Source organism: Denticeps clupeoides, chromosome 11, assembly GCF_900700375.1.
Source record: "Denticeps clupeoides chromosome 11, fDenClu1.1, whole genome shotgun sequence".
NCBI classification, from domain to species: domain Eukaryota; kingdom Metazoa; phylum Chordata; class Actinopteri; order Clupeiformes; family Denticipitidae; genus Denticeps; species Denticeps clupeoides.
Genome location: NC_041717.1, coordinates 5,799,782 through 5,816,664, shown reverse-complemented (window position 1 = coordinate 5,816,664; position 16,883 = coordinate 5,799,782). Strand labels below are relative to the sequence as shown.

Here is a 16,883-nt window from a genome sequence, read left to right as displayed (position 1 = left end):
CATGATGCATTCTTAAAATAAAAGCTTACCATGATGCAGTGATGGGAAGATCTGGACTAACTTTTGTTATTAAAAAAATCATGCAAATTTTGTGGAATAAATTTTGTGCCAATTAATTGTACAAAAACCAACAATTCAAAAGCTGGACAAATTTTTCCGTATAAAATTTCCATATAAGGGCTGATTCATATGATGTGCCCAAACCGAGTCAAAAGTTTACGCTTAAAAGGTTTTGAGGCGCAAGGTGCATTGTGGACATAGTGTAAGCAGGTTGCTCCCATGTTTGACTGCCTTATATGAACCATATAATAATATAAATGTTGCGTTTGTTAAACATTTTGATATTGTGAATATCACATCATTAATTGTTTGTAATTGATTTGGATTTAAAACCACCCAAATGCCAGCAAAAGCAAAAATATATGCAAAATGAACAAATGAAATAATTGTTGAAAATGTAATTGTGTTTGTTATAATAAACCTGACTGTATTATAAACCCACAGCAAATCTGTTATATTCCACAGGTAGGGGACATCTAACATGTGGCTTCAAGAAATTTGGTAAAATTCTCCAAAATTCTTCAGCCAGAAAGCAGAAATCAGGCTTGTCAAGTTAAGCACAGCATAAGATTGATTTGATTAATACTGTCAGTTTTGCGCCTCTCCTGACATGCATTGTAGGGACAAGTGCTTTGAAATGTACTGAATATGTAAGGCATCTAGGCACAATGTAAAACATGACAAGATCAAGTCATTAATGTCTGCTCAATCAAGCCCGGTCTCACGTTCAATGAAAGCCTCGTGCCTCCTGACAACTTTTATGAAAGCCTGCCTCGCCTTCTAACACTTGACTGGTGTAGACTGAACTAATTAATGAGCAATTCGTGTTATCGACTGACAGCCTCTGTATACTGCTTAAAGACTCGCACCAGTGACTTGTCTGAGCTTGTGTTAAGACAGGTCATCTAAATGACCCAGGGTAGGTAAGGAGAAGGGGATAAGAGATACACTTTTTACTAAACGGGAGAAAACCCAAAATGGCCGAATAAAGCCCTTCCTACAGATCACATGTATTTAAAATGGAACAAGCATAGTAGAAATGGTTCGGGTTGAAATAATGCTGGAGACACAGATGGTGGAAGACACAGGGATTTAGCTCAGTGTTTCCAGCTCTGAAATGTACGCATTCCGACACCTCTCCTTTTGGCCCATCAGAACTGTCAAAGCTGACAGCGTTCTTCACAGGCACGGCTTGTTTTACCAGACCGGAAGGCTTCCTTTTTTCCCCTCATCTCTCCGCTATCACCATTAATTATGGCTACTGATGGTATTACAGGGAAAATGCATAAAAAAAAAAAAAAAAAGACACGTTTCACATTTCCCTCATGCCGCTTTCATACTAATGTCTGTGTAGGAAGATGTCACTGACGCCATCCATGGACATCAACCAACAGGTCTCTTCTGCCCGAGCGGCGGGCCCCCCCAGAGAAGGGGAAGATGTCTGTCCAGTTTCACAGGAGCCAGATCTGGGCTGCCAGTTTTCACAGAGCCCTGGGTCTCCAGCGAAAAAAAAAAAGGAGACTCTGCGGTTTTCAGTGTCTGTGTGGGAAGCTGGGTGACGGAGAGTGCGAGGACGGCCCGGGCTCTGGTGGCCCTTTGACGTATCTGAACCAGACGAGGCCCGTCTGTGTTCGCATAGCACCAGCCCACAAGTCTGACGATCGGGGGCTCTATGTGATCATCGCCACTGCACAGGCACAGTGCACTCGTCTTGATTTGGACAAAGTCAAGACGTTAGTGGCACCACCGCTCTGCAGTTGGCCTGGCCAAGAGAATACAGAGGCAGATGGCGACGCTGAGGAGACGGAATGTATCTATGGTACAAATCTGCAGTATGCATGGATGCATGATTCACAACTTCATGCCAAGGCCACAATCCACATTTTCGTCTTCAGCTGATATATTTAATAATCAATGAAGCTTTTAAAGTGACAGACACAATGGGCATCTTTATATTATGTGCACTTCCATTCATAACAGCCATTTCCAGCTACCAAGGAAATTTACCACATTTCAATTAATGTTATTTTAATGCATAAAACAATTGTTTTCTATGAAAAAACAACTGTGTCTGTGTGTGTATATACTGATGGTGCTATGATCAGACATGACCAGACAGCCATCAGAAACCATCAGGTCATTATTAAAAGACTAGTTTATATGAACATACAATAGAAATGTACAAGAACACAGAATCTAGAGCTCAACCAAGTGACCATCACACTGGTAAAGGGAACAAATGATATGAAAGCTGTCTGGGTGGGCAGAAGGGGAGGGGGGTGGTCTTTGTAATATTACAAGTGTAGCGTTCACAAATGAATTGGAACACATGGTGCATGCACGAATACTGAGAAAGACGGCGACAAGAAATCTGAGGGAGAAGAGGGTGAGGGGAGCGGGAGAGAGAAGATAAACGTCCACGTCTGCTCTGGCAACGATGACGTCACAATGGTGAGCGTTATCAGGCAGGGTGCAGGTTTTTATGGTGTAACGGCTTGTCCATTCACGGCAGGGCTGGGGCTCTTTGTGCCCAGCGCACTGATAAAGATGCAACAAATAACACTGCCACACAGCCCTCCGTCCAGCTGACCCCCTCAGTAGAAGACAACACTGCTTGCATGCTCCACTCCTTCACTTGATTTTACTCCGAAGTACGACATCACTTTCATAGATTTAAAGGACCCATGTAAAACATAAACATATTAATCTACAGAAAGGTGAGGTGAATAACACTGATAATCCGGCTACAATGGCACCTCAATGGACACCTGTGTGAACATTTTTCGAAAAAACGTAACGCTGGATGTGGTGTGATCTGATTTCTTTTATATCATGTGCCCGGCTGGGTGTGTATGCATCTTTGTCCAGGAATCATTTGAGGAACTTGACAAAGAGTTCGGTTTGCCTCCAGATCCCACTCCTGTCCATAAAAGCCCCGTCTTGGTGCCAGGTACCATACCACAAAAGGGGAACCTGAACAGTATTAGGTGGTTAATGTTTTTGCTATTCAGTAAACATGTATGTTACACAGGAGTGAAATTGCCCGGTGACTAAGATTAACTGGATTTAAGAACTTTCTGGCTTTATTCTACATTGTGAAAATTGGCTATGACCAAGAGCCTGCTTCTCCATGATTTAACACCATAGCTTTCTCAGCCAGCTCAACCAGTCTTCCCGTGAAAGTCGGCAGGAGATTGAGGAATGTGGTGGTTCAGTCTTTTGTCTGGCAGTTTTTTTCCCTCTAAAAACCCTATTCTGTAAATATGAGTTGTGAAGACTTCATTAGGACACAAATCGTAACATAATTTGCTTTGTGTGGAAGACACAGGATTAACATCTCTCTTCACAACAATATATACGCACACATACATATACATATATAGAGTGTGCATAAAAAATATTTATAATAATTGTTAATTGTCTACAATACATAAAAAAAGAGTATGATATAAAAGTAAACCTGAATGCTTGAGTCGAATAGTTGGTACAGTTTACCAAATGTACTGAACAACAGCGAAATATCCTACAGGATCAACGTGGCCGTTTATCAGGGCTCGTTCAATCAACAGCCCGATCCTAAGCAATTAAACCACAGGAGTCGAATAAACCATGACATATGTGCCATTTTCCCTTCTCCATTACTGCCATCTATTACCGGTGTCTATCCAATGACAGATTCTGAGGTCTGTGTCCAGGGGGGGGCAGAGATTGGCTTAGAGGGGGATTTACATAGACAGCCACAGGCTGCCATAATTCCACAGGTCTGAGGGAACCTGCTGGCGTCCCGACCTGTTGACTGCAGAGCTATCACTCAGGGCCCTCAACGTATCGACAAGTTTGCCATTTCGCTGGGTCGTCTGTGAAAGGTCTCGGCTGCCGCCTGGGTTTCATTATCTATGCGCGAACTCTTGAACATCTGGGCCTTGCTTTAAGTCAAGGTAAATTAGGGGACAATAGCACCCCTCTCCCAAAAAAACCCCAAAAAAACCTCGGCGGTGAAGCGGCTGCCTCCTGAATGCATTCCGCACAAAGCTGCAGAGCCGCGCCAGATCAGGCCTAGCGGCGAACATGAGGACTGTGCCGCTCGCGCCGTGAAAGGGTTACATCCGCATCCAGCTTGAAAGCAGCGCTTCATCGTACGCTGAGACACAAATCCTGTTGAGCTGAGCTGAGCAGAGATACCCTACATACTACCATCCCTCCCAGGCAAATTTAGGATTTCACGGGAGGGAGGAATTCACATTCCAGCACACACAGAAAGTCTTCCACACCACAATATCATTTTTTTTCTTCTTCCAAGGAGGAAGTGAAGCATCACTCAACATGATTTGGACAAAGAAATAAAGACAAAGTCAAGAAAAATAAATCAAATTCTGAGCCCCTTTTGGCAAAAGATGCTCATAGTTGGGAAAAACAGGTATCTCGCACTCTTTCTGTTGAAATCAATTCTTCCAATTTGGTGTGAAAAGGAGCTTCGAAGTGAACTGAGCCCCACTGCACAGATGGAGATTACAGAACAGGACCCCAGTTAAGATGCTCTTAGTTAAGGAGCTCTTTTTGCCTGGTCTAAAGTGGAGTATAAATGCTCGCCGCTTTTACTGAACTAAGACCCTTTGAAAGCTTAGGAGGTTCAGGACCATAGATGTCTGGATTTCTGGACTCAAAATTGCACTAGAACTTCAAAGACCGAAGAGAAAATGGATTCCAAAAATGTCACCAGTACATAAAACTTTCAAAAATGTCATATGAAGGAACAAATAAAGATTCAGGAGTAATTAAAGTGTTTTTTCCTCAGTCTTGTTTAGACACAGTAGGTTTAATTTAACTCCGTCTTAAGTACTCGATCCACCTAACGCACCAAGCATATTAAGCGCAATGATTTCCTTTAAACACCTGCCGAGCGACAGCGCGGTGGCTTCAGAGGGTGAAAAAAAGTCTCAGTGACACAGAAGGCATTATTAAAATGCTCTTTACATTACCGTGAAAGCTGAATGTGCACCATTTAAAAGAACATGCGTTTGTTTCATAATGAATTAAATAAATAAAAATGATTTTGAAAGCAATCCGAAATGGCACCGGAGAAAACTGGTGACTTTTATCTTAATGATCTGAGGCATGAAACATCTTGCTGTGGAGATCACTGTTTGTTAGCGACAAAAAAGCCCTTTAGTGAGTTTGACGATGGCATTTGCGCAGGACGGACGGTGGCTTTTAGATTTAAAGCAGCGCGCCGTGGCTGTCGATGCGCATTGAGCAGCCTGACCATTTCCTGTCTGAAGCAAAAGGTTAAAAACCATCTAGTTGTCATTTGTGTCTTCTGATTTTTATTTTTTTTTTAGTTGAGAAAAATACATAATTCATTTCAATCACAGAAAAAGGCAGTGTTTCACCGAGGATCACGCCAGGGAAGAGCAACAGTTGAAAGTGAAAATCTACAGCAGGTATTGGCTGAAAAAGTTCACTCCTGCCCACTTTTTTTTCTCAGTTTCGCTGAGGACACAAATGTCCACAGCGCCTTCCAAGTTCCGATGCATTGTGGGGGGAAAAACGGGATTCGGTCTCAGTCACTTCAGGGTAATGCAAATGACTTTAATATGTTAAGAAGATTAAACTGGATAAATGTCGAGATACATTTTTTTTTTTTGAAAAGCCACATAAACCTCTAGTGTTTTTATTTGGGGGACGGGAGGCTGAGGAGGGGGATGCTGGCGTATGTGAGTCAGTTTAACCGATCAACACAAAACCCGGTAAAACCCAATGCGATTGGCTGAGGAAAATTGGGCTTATTTGAGATTTTGCATTTTTAAGCTTCTTGGAAGTAAGACCATCCCACTTCTTTCTTATTATTTTTAAACACCAAACCCTTGGGACAAAAAAAAAAAAAGACACTGCAGAAAGACACAGGTCACAATCTCATGCTTCTCCTCCTCGATTAGTCTCGGTTGTCTTCTCCTGCTGTTGTCAAAGAAGTCTTAAAAGTCACACAGGGCCCAACTTCTTCTGCTATTGTTTTAGTTGTCTCAAACTTGCTGGATGAGCGCGGTGTTTGGAAAGTGGCAGGCCACCGCGCCGGCAACGGGAGCCCGGGGGGGATAAAAGTCTTCCTTTACTGTTTGCTCTCGTTTCCTTTACGCTGCATATAGACGCCAGAGGGCCGCCAGGGTTTCCACGGCAACCGCTGTCGCTAAAGAGAGGTCTAATGATATTAATACGATGAAGTGATGAAATTTTGCTCACATTCCATATCGTCTGTGCATGCAGACTGCCCGCTAGCCGAGCTGCTGGTGCAGGATCGGAGCTGGGGGAGGTAGCGTACGCACCAGCATGATCTTCAGAAACAAGCAGATGTAGTGTCAGAAATCTGCGTGTGCGAAAACCCGAAAGGGAGGAATGGAACAAAATAATGTAAAGGGATTAACAAATCATTTGCATAACATTTCCATTGCTTTCAAAGCCCAGGATCAGGGGAACGACAAGGAAGTGATGGCTGCTAAGACTCATCATCACGCACATTCTTTTGAGGAACAAAGCCAGTCAAGATCAACTCAAGTGGCTCTTAAAAAGAATCAAATACATCCAATCTGACCTCACGTGGAAAGTTACAAGTTTATTGATTCACCCCTTTTACATTAATTATGCAGACTTATTTTTAACCATATAAAGCAAAACAGGAATGCTGGCAATACTTTAATCCTGAATGACTTGTAAAATTGTTATACATATTTCTAAGCTTATACTTGTTGTTCACTCAAGGTGTGCAAGGTTAAATCATGGGTTGCAAAATTAATTCGTACTTAAAGGACGCTGTGCAAGTTTAAGGTATTTGGTTTTAGTTCACTGGGGGTCCATTGTGTTGTGTAAAATAAAACACCTGCTTCATACGGATCAGAAAAGTTCATAAAAAGATCAAGAGTCTGCAATTTCATTTACTCTTGTTTTGTGGTCTGCCTGAATTCACATGTTCCAGCCTTCTATTCAAAGATGATCTCTTTTCAGTGTGGCTTGGTCTGTTGGACAGTGGACACATCCATGAAAATTCACTGAAACTGCACTGGCCTTTGAAAGCTGACCCATGATATTTCAATAACTGTAACATCTATAGTATATAATACCAATAAAGTTTCAATTCATCCATTAATTTCTTCTTTTCCTCCGCTTTGGCATCAATTCCCATCTAGAATTAAAATACAATTTTTGTAAAAAGCCAATGAAGAGGAGATAGCGCTGAACCAGAGTGAGAGATGGCGGGGCCATGAGGTGGTGAATCAGGGACTGGTCATAGATTATAAATTCGGCCCCAGTGTCGGTAAGAAACCCATGTGCGTAATTACTTTTATTTTTTATATACCAAAAATTGCATACACAATTACACAAGCAAAAAAAAAAAAACATTTTAAATACTGTACGTAGCTGCCTGACTCTCCCCAAAACCCAAAGCGTCCATACACACCCCTCGCACACGCTCCAACAACACAAACGTGTCCAAGATGTCTTCTGTGCAAGCACCTGACAGCAGGAGAGCCACAGCTCGGAAATCTCCACTCATTACAGGCCATTCGGCGCCGAGCCACGAAACAGCACCGAGGTTTCCTGACCCGAACTTTCCCTGCAGACGGAGGAAGGGCTACGGGAGGATCGCTGCTCACATCTGAAGCGACACTGTTCCGTTTTGCAGCCGCGATCCGACAAGCGAGCGCGCTTCTCCGACGGGAGCCGGCAGCATCTCCTAAACAGCTTGGAGCTGAGTGACATTTTGTTCGTGTTTCGGCAGAGCGCTGCCAGGAAGGATTCAGCATCTCTCGTTAACACAAGTGTTAATTACTTGGGCTGTGTGCGCATTGCTCTGGTGACCTAGCCTGCAATGACTCCCCGGCAAATGCTAGACACTTTCCATGCCTTGTATAAATAGAAATGTAATTTCTGTATGTTTATCCTGGCATCCACAGCAGGAAAGGCACATTCCTGTGCAGATTATTGCTTCGATGAACTCCAAAATATCCGCTGCACATTGTATATGAACTGACAGCGGAGAAACACATTTCACCCTTAATGAGATTTTTAACTTGATGGAAGAAAGTTATTACCAGTGACTTTATACATCTCTCTCTCTCTCACTCTCTCTCTCACTCTCTCTGCCTACCTAGAAAACTGTGCAGAGTAAAAATGCGGTAGGGCTGGTAGTAGCCTGGTGGGCTGGAAACTCGCCTGTGAACCAGAAGACCACAAAAATCACAGGTTCAAACCCCACTTACTACCATTGTGTCCCTGAGCAAGACACTAAACCCTGAGTGTAAAATGGTGTCTGGTAAATGCTGTAAATGTAATGTCTGTCATTGCCGTTTCTGTAATCTTGGAATCAAAATGTTGTTTTTTTTGTCAATTTGAATGTTTGAACAGAATGAACACTTCACTTACACCATGCTTACACCATTTATTGCTTTAGAAGAATTATTTGAGTGCAAATTTACAGTTACAGCCCAAAATCATCCACAAATGCACCAAAGCACAAAAAACCTTAACTGCAGAACACTTAAATGAGAAAACTCAATATGCCACAAATGCCCTATATTGAAAACAGAGTGTGGTACAGAATTAATCACTTGTGAATTGTAGCCTTTCTGCTATCAATTCTTATCTGTAAAAATGACCAGTTAATTAATGAAGGCATGTATTAAAGGCCCCCTATTATGAAAATTTCACTTTGTGAACTTATTTTACATAAATATGAGTTGTTCTGGCCTGTCTATGGTCCTGCAGTAGCTAGAAATGGCGATATGTATGAAGCATCATGGCTTGAAAACGAGTGTTGCTAGATTATTGGATGCAAAAATAAGCACAAATGAATGCTTTTAGTTCCGTCACGAGAGACTCTGAAGAACCAGTGGGTTCTTTTTATTTTTTTTGGGAAAAACGCAGACACGACTTCCTATTTGCGCCAAGCAGGAAGTATTGATGACATAATTTCTCCAAATGCCCACTCATTAATATAGGCTACTCCGCTCCAGGTTCCGACTCTCTCCTCGTCATGGGGCATTGTGGGGTAGTGGTGGCCTCGCGTTTAAGGAAGCGGACCCGTAATCGGAAGGTTGCCGGTTCGAATCCTGATCCGCCAAGGTGCCACTGAGCACAGAATCCTCTCTGCACATATGTGGTATGCAAAATGGAAAATGTGGTCTATGTCCACAAAGAAAGTACTTTGTAACAGTTCAATTATTTACTTACTTTTAACATTTTCTATTTGTTTTGAGCTATATTTCAATAATACATTTTAATCATTTCATGATTATCAATACATGAAAACAACATAATTTTTATGACACTATGCTCCACATCTGCAAGGTAAAATGATGAGCAAAGTACCAAGAAGATTAACCGAACAGATTCTGTTCATTCTTGTCCATGCCAGATTAACTGAATTTAACAGAATTATTGATGCACTCTGCTGTGCATGATATAATCTCACAACAGCCTGCTGTAAATCCCACAGGTAAAGAATATACGGGTATATTTGCATTCTTATTGCATGTCACTGGCCTTCAGTCGCAGTTAATTTTAGCACACTGATTTAGACAATTATCAACACACTAAAGTGCAAACTTACTAAAGAGCACCTAAGGTACAGTGCGGCCAGAGAAAACGTGTTTTGCTGCGGGAGCTGCAGGATTTGTGGTGCTCTGGAGTGAACATGAACACATGCAGAACATGCATTCGCATGCAGCCACCAATAAAGGTGCTCAGGGAATTGTGGGTGTCCGGTTTAGCAACACATTGTGAATATACAGCGCCCGATTGGAGTGCGAGTTCGTCGTAGGAGTTTGAGGACTTATGGCAGGCCATGTCCAGGAGGCTGCTGAGTGGGCAGGAGGGACGTCCTCAGTGCCCGAGGGCCCAGCCTGAGCCTCTGTGATCCCCCCCAGACACCCATTCTGCGGCTAATACTCTCGCCTGCCTACGAGCTCTGCGCCCCGGACCCACCGCCCATCCGTCACTGGCGATAAAACCCATTTTCACAGTAACTGAAACCATAATTTACTCCTAGCCAGAACAGTATCTGCACTCATCAACAGTGAGACAGATAGGAAGCTGAAGAATGTGAATTGATTCGGAGGCAGCGAGATGCAGAAAGAGAAGACACAAGAGAGGGCTCCACAGCAAAGGCTGCGAGGGGAGCAGAAAGGTACAGGTCAGAGGTCAGCTAAGATGGAGTGTTTTCTGCTCGTCTGGCCAGGTTCTGCCTGCAGGGGGCTATTCGGGGCTGGATTCTTACACAACATGTAAATCACCCCTCTTTGTGGAAACGTGGATTATGTGGCTTACTGCCTCTCTCCATTCAACTGAATATGCATAATCAATCCCGCGCACCTCGGAACAGCGGTTGTGATTCTTCACCGCGCTAAGTGCGCCGTGAATCACAAGCATTGTGTAAGAGTCGGGCCATGACTTAATAAACTGGCTTCCAGGTCAGACAAATGTGGCTGTTATTATAATGGGAACATTATCGAGTGTGTGGGGTGTCAGGCAGCATCCTGAATCATGACTAGATGAGACGCGGAATTCTACACCCACCTGACGGCACACTCGGTCACGTTTACCCTTTTCCCTCGCAGAACACAGCCAGGGCGAGAGAGGAGGCTTCAGATGCCTAAATATACACAGCTGCTGACTCTCAAAATGAGGACAGTCGCCCCCACAGAAAATTAAAAAGGGAAAAAAAAGTCTTTCGACAGTCCCAACAGGAAGACCTTTCAGGAATCCTGCATGGGTGGACGAGTGTAGGCTTTCCCTGGGAATGACAGGGTCTGCTGGAGAGGAACCCCACCCTCGGAAAGCTCGTCTGCGCCAAGGCTGGTGAGGGTGAGTGGGCAGCGCGGAGACGGCAGCCTGCCGTGGGCACTGCCAGGCTTAGCGGTGCAGCCGCTACTGCCCTTGTCGTCATCAGAAGGAGCCAGCGGAGAAGAACACTGAGATTCACCAAAATAAAAAGACTATTGGGGGGGGGGTTGCATTCAAATCCTCTCTTAACGCCCCCACACGGTTTAAGCAAAGCGTGCAAAATCATTCACACAGTAAGAGAGAGAGAGAGCAAGGGAGGGAGAGAGAGAAAACAGAGGAAACAGCTATTAGCAGTACGGTAAGCGAGCTCGGGAGATCACAGTCAGGCAGTTCTAATCACAGTAATGGCTTAAGCCCTCCTGTGCTCCTCTTTTCTGGCCGCCAAATGCAGCAGAGTCCCGCACGTCTGCTTGTTATCGCACATACGAACAATACGGCCAGCTGATTCAATTAAAGAAAATGGTGAGTTCGGCGAGGAACGGGCACACTTCTAAACTGGTGCAGGAACTAAAACTCAGATCACTATACTATAGTGTTAATATACCGCTGAGACAGATGCAGCAGTTTTTACTGGAGCTTTAACGTTTTAACCCCAACGTCTCTGCACTGAAAACATACTGAACTAAAAATAGTAATGCTACTTATTTCACTAGAGGTTTTGAGTAAAGTCAACCTAACTCAAATTAAGTTGTGATTACTTTAGAAATTAAGTTCATATAACATAGCAACAGTCCAACAAACTCAATGTATTAAATTGGCACTGAACTCAAGTAAAATTTCTGTTTAATTCAACTCCTAGTTTGGCCCATAGGCTGTAAGTTTGGATCTTTTAAGGGAATATACTGAACTGAATAACTCCCTCAAGTGATTCGTTCATTTCTCAGTCCAGTTGAGCAGTGGAGGGAGGGAGGGAACCAATGCCTGAATGAACAAATCACTTGGCGATTTGGTTCCAGATAAAGAAACCTAAAATGAGAAGAGAGGGAACTCACCGGCTGTAGCAGGCACTAGGCAGGAGCGACTGAGGGAGATTCAAGGTTTTTATCTGTCAGTACAACACGCAGTGAAATACACCCTGAACCTTGACTGTGCATAGTTACAAAATTATTTATAAAAACAAATAAGATGGAATAAATGGGAATATAAAATGAAAAAAGAGAACATGGGTAGTGGCTATGGATTCTGCTAAAGAGCATTGCAGATAAGAGTGTAGCAGTAACAGATTGCGGGGTCGTGATTAAATGAGCAGTCAACAACAGTGAACATTCAGATGGTCGGGGTGTGAGGCGTGGTGGCATGTCCTGGTGTGTTGTGTTCAAGTGTACCTCAGAAAGGAAAAACTCTGCTTCACTGCCACCGCATCAACTCGCACACAGTGGAACCCAGCATGTAACATGTAGTGTAATAAAACAAATGCGAAGGGAACGCTAAATGTTCAGTGTAAATGTACAGTTTGCTGAGATAGAGTAGATAGTGTAGGACAGGACACTTAAAATATCATGATTTATAAGTTATAAGTTTATTTCACAACTGTGTTTGTTAGAGGACCACAGACACAACACAAAACACTCGGTTCAGGAGGTCAGAGTCGCAGGCTCCGGGAAAGAATCTTTTGAACAAATCTTTTTAGTGAACTGTGTCTAAAGATTCAGTACAAGAACTGCCGTGCCCATCGCTATTTCAGACATTCCAGTATGATGGTACTCTTGTTAGCAGTCAGCATTAATGTTCTGTCACAACTCTTCTATATCAGCGCTGTTATTCCAAACTCATTCCTCTAACCAAGAGTTACACACATGCAGAGACAAAAGGAACAAATTGTTCAGCCAAAGCCGGACATCAATACAGAAAAAAAACTGCTAGACGGTGGCTAACAGACTCAAAACTCCACAAATAATAATTATCCTCCAGAAATGAGTAAAAAAAGTGACAGATAAAAATCTTTCTGGGAAGCTCCGCCCCCTACAGTCCTCTAACTTGTCATCATTTATAGTGGACAAAATGGCTCCTTATAACTTTGCAATGAAACATTTAGTTAATGCCTGTTTGATAACCATTTTAACCAGTTTAGCTGAACAGGCAAAAATTTTCTTTATTGATTTCCCAAATTTACACTTCATAGTTCCTTTTACCCAAAAACATTAAATTAACAAACTTTTTTAGTTACGAGCAAATGAGTAAATTTTCCAGATTGTAATTAGTGGCCAGAATATGAACAACTAAAAGATGAATGAAAATCCATTTATGTTCTATATTACCTACTGCTGAGACTTATATTTAATCTAAAACAAAACGATATAAACCAGTCTAAATTTACAAACAGTATGAGAAATTGATTTCACAAGTCACTCCAGGAGACGCTTCATAATCCTGCCACCCATCTGATAGGCAAAGAAAACTCAAATTAATCTCTGGGATTGGATCATCCACGCTAATGCCCTTCATTAGCGCTACATCAAATAAAAAACCAGCCCGGGTTTGCATTAAAAGACCCCACTGCTACGTTTTATGCATGCTGTAATAAAACTACATGTAGCAGCCATATTTTTGTCATCAACAAAAAGGATAATATCTCACATCTAACTGATGCTTCATATGATATCACTTAACAGAGGGGCTGACATTATGGACAGAGATATTAAAATACTGAGAAACTCATTCCTTTGATGATGCAATTACGATTTCAGAGTGCACTGCAATCACATAAGGACCGCTTCAAATGGGAAAGTAAGTTCAAGTAATGTTGTGAGTCATTACTTTCAGGCTTATATAGGGAAATCTGTTGTTTCCATGGCCCTCTGCTTTTGTTTTTGGTCATAAAAGCCCATTTAGAAGCGCTTTCACTGGACCGCTGCCCATTATGCTACATTACAAATCACCCAGCTTGCTCTCAGCCGAGTGAGGAAGTGGGTGTCACGGAGCAGCGGAGGTGACGGCCACTGACCGCTATTCGTCCAGTCTGCCTCTCGACGTTGGCGTTGGTGTGCGGTACGTGGCTGCCCTGTCAGCGCAGCTAAAAGGAGCGTATGAGGGGGGTAAAATGTGAAGATGCTCAGCCGAACAAGGTCTGGAAAGCAGTGCTGACTCCAGCTAAGGCCACATCCTGCTCGCAAGACCCCCCAAGCAGTGTATGTTTAACGTAACTGTCACACAGGAGGGGGAGGGAATTACGTATCAAAGCCCAGTAAATAAAGTTCGTATTGATTTGATCTCACATGTAATCTGTTTTGCTGTCTGCCACCAATTCCCGCAATAAAAGGGAATCATGTAAGACAGCATTATAGATAATACGACCATACATCAATTGGGGTTTAGGAAACACGAGGGTGATATATCACACTCAGGCTAGACTGCTTAGCTATGGAATTTATAAACTAGCTTCTAAAATTGAAGTGACTTCCATTTTGGTTTCCATTTTACAGACAGAGTATAGATTTTTCCACTCAAGATCTTTTTCTTTCATATTTAGAGTAATACACGCATTCCACCAAGAAGTTCCTTGTAGAGGTATGTGGGTCAGTTAAAGAGTACAGGAATTTGATATATGCTTCATGTACACTGAGGCAGAATACAAAAAAAATTTGTTTGTAAGAAAGGTGCATATGTGACGTTGCATTATATTTGCATGTATCTGAGCTGTCACCAGACATGGAAATAGGTTGATTTGCTGGTACAGGACAACATGACAACAGGACAAGAAACTAGAAACATTCGTATTTATATTATAACTCCTAAAGGGTTTTTAAAGAACCACGGAGAAAGCCATGACGCTTATTGTATTAATATGGCGCCATCTTTTGGTGATTGTTTGTCATAACATATCTGAACAAAGAAAGCCATTGATTTTTTGGGATTGACTGTTGGAAGTGACCTGCGTGATCCTTGGGTGCGGAAACGTAATTCCTGATGCCATTTCACAGCTTCTTTATAAATCTGGACGAGGAAAAAACTGTCTCAAATGAACATTAAAAATCAACAAACCCAAAACTCAACCATCTGGCTCAATAGTACTCAAATGCAGACGTTAAACCCACTTACCTTTTCAACACAGTCCAGCTTGACCTTTGGAGGACCCCATTCCTTAGTGATCTTCTTTCTGAACCCTTGAGGGATGATCATACAGTCACCAACGGCAACTTCAGGATAGATCACCTCTAATCCACCACTAGAGTCACAAAGAAAGATAAGATTGCAGTCCTTACTTTAGAATTGCACGTCCTATTGTCTAAGACTTCATTCAGCGGTAATGGACTCAATGAGCCTTACAGAGTGGGAGTGGGTGTATGATCTGTCCCCCTCTATGACTAAGTATTGACCTTTAGAGCAATCCTCCTCCCTGCCAGATGAGAGGCGTCTGAGTTTAAAATGTCTAAATATTCAGTATACTGGAACATAAATGACCACTTAACATAAAGATTTTGTGTCAATTTTTGTAAAAAGACCTAAAATCTTCAGTCAATATTGTCAATTACAAATGAAATCATTTTAATCCAATACTCTAGGCTAGTTGTCTGCAGAGAATACCCTTTTTTCTTTAGGGGACATTTTCCTTTATTATTAAGTGATTTAAAGTTTTAAGGGTTTAAAGAGTTTTAAAACAAATCTTTCAGAAAGAAAGTCTAATGAGACAATTGCTCACTGGTTCCATTTGTTTGAACTATGATGTGAACTCTACAAAGAGCCTTTGAGCAGGCTGAAGACTCGCTAAACCTTAGAATCCCCGATGAGAGAATTATCCAACTATATATCCCCAACCCTTAAAAGTACACAAATTAGGGCGTTGCACAAAAACCTGGCCACCCATCACCCATCTGGGGATACGGGAGCTGTGGATCTCTGTACCAATATGTATGTGTGTGTATGAAACTCAAATCTCAGTTTAGAAATGTTTGGAGTGCTTCCCCCATTCATTATATATTTTACAATTACGTTTTTGTAGTTTATTCTCAGCATTTTGAAATTGTGTCAGAATTTGTATAATTTAAAGCTTGTTATGAAAAGCTAATATTATTAGGCTAAGGTTATGCTTTTATTAACCATGGGCTCACAATCTAGACAATCAAGAATGACATTATATTAAATATTATTTCACATATTCATATGAAATGATTCCACCTTGTTAGTGACACAGTTACAACAAAATGTTTTCTTGGCTAGAATAAGCCAATTTCATAAATTTGTAATTTGTTTTTAAAAATATGTTATATATTCGTGACGTAAAAGTCTTGAGGTGAAATGAGCTGTACACGTTGTGGTTGCATCGCTGTCTTGGTCTAGTTAGTAACTTACTAGCAGAAGTCGCCGTCTGACTGGGACAAAGGCTCCCCAGTCGTGTGGTGAAACAGCGAACAGGCGACAGCCAGCAAGTTAAACACCCCCAGCCGCGACATTACGACCTGGTGGACAGAAACGACACGAGTCGACATCCCCGTCTTCAAGCCAGTCGACCTTCACAGCACATGCGAACCTGTCGACGGTGCACATGTTGCCAGGTCCGCTCGTTATACGGAAACGTGCTCTTTTGAGTCTCCTCTTATTTGTGTGTACGGTCCCGGCACACGCAGACAAACAGCGACGCGTAGTGTTTCTTTAACCCTTCTGTAAATCTGCTGACCGAGTTGCTCGGTCCATTTTTTTTTTTTTGACAAATCCTCTTCTTTTCACAAATCTGGCAACATACCCGGTAACCACGCTGTGGAGCAGCAGGTCTTATTTAAGCGACACGTAAAAACCTTCTAGAGACGACAATTTATTATTTACTAGTACACAGAAAAAGACACCCAAGAGTGAGTTATATAGTCTGACACTTTCAACTGATTTAACCCGTAAATCCAACATAAAAAGAGAGATTTTCTCACTCATCCCCCTGTGCGTTGCTCTGTAGGCGCCCACGCCAGAGTCCTGTTTTATAACTGGACGTATTATATTGCAAGTTAATTTAAGAACGTTGACTCTTAAACGAACCCACGATGTGACACCCGCATGCACAC

At 42.3% G+C, this 16,883-nt stretch overlaps 1 protein-coding gene across 2 annotated transcripts in view; it reads right to left on the bottom strand.

Annotated features, from left to right (window-relative positions):
* The window catches only part of pebp4 (phosphatidylethanolamine binding protein 4), a 63,376-nt gene extending 46,508 nt beyond the window's left edge, over positions 1 to 16,868 (bottom strand). Inside the window, exons 1-3 of one of the 2 annotated variants that reach the window (XM_028995436.1) lie at positions 16,752 to 16,868; positions 16,183 to 16,289; positions 14,932 to 15,058 (exon numbers count right to left, since the gene is read on the bottom strand). In XM_028995436.1, the coding sequence (XP_028851269.1) occupies positions 14,932 to 15,058; positions 16,183 to 16,283 (228 nt within the window). In that variant the 5' untranslated portion in view covers positions 16,284 to 16,289; positions 16,752 to 16,868. The remainder of the gene's footprint in view (positions 1 to 14,931; positions 15,059 to 16,182; positions 16,290 to 16,751) is intronic. The other variant, XM_028995437.1, reaches the window with a different exon arrangement.
* Positions 16,869 to 16,883: the final 15 nt, after the last annotated feature.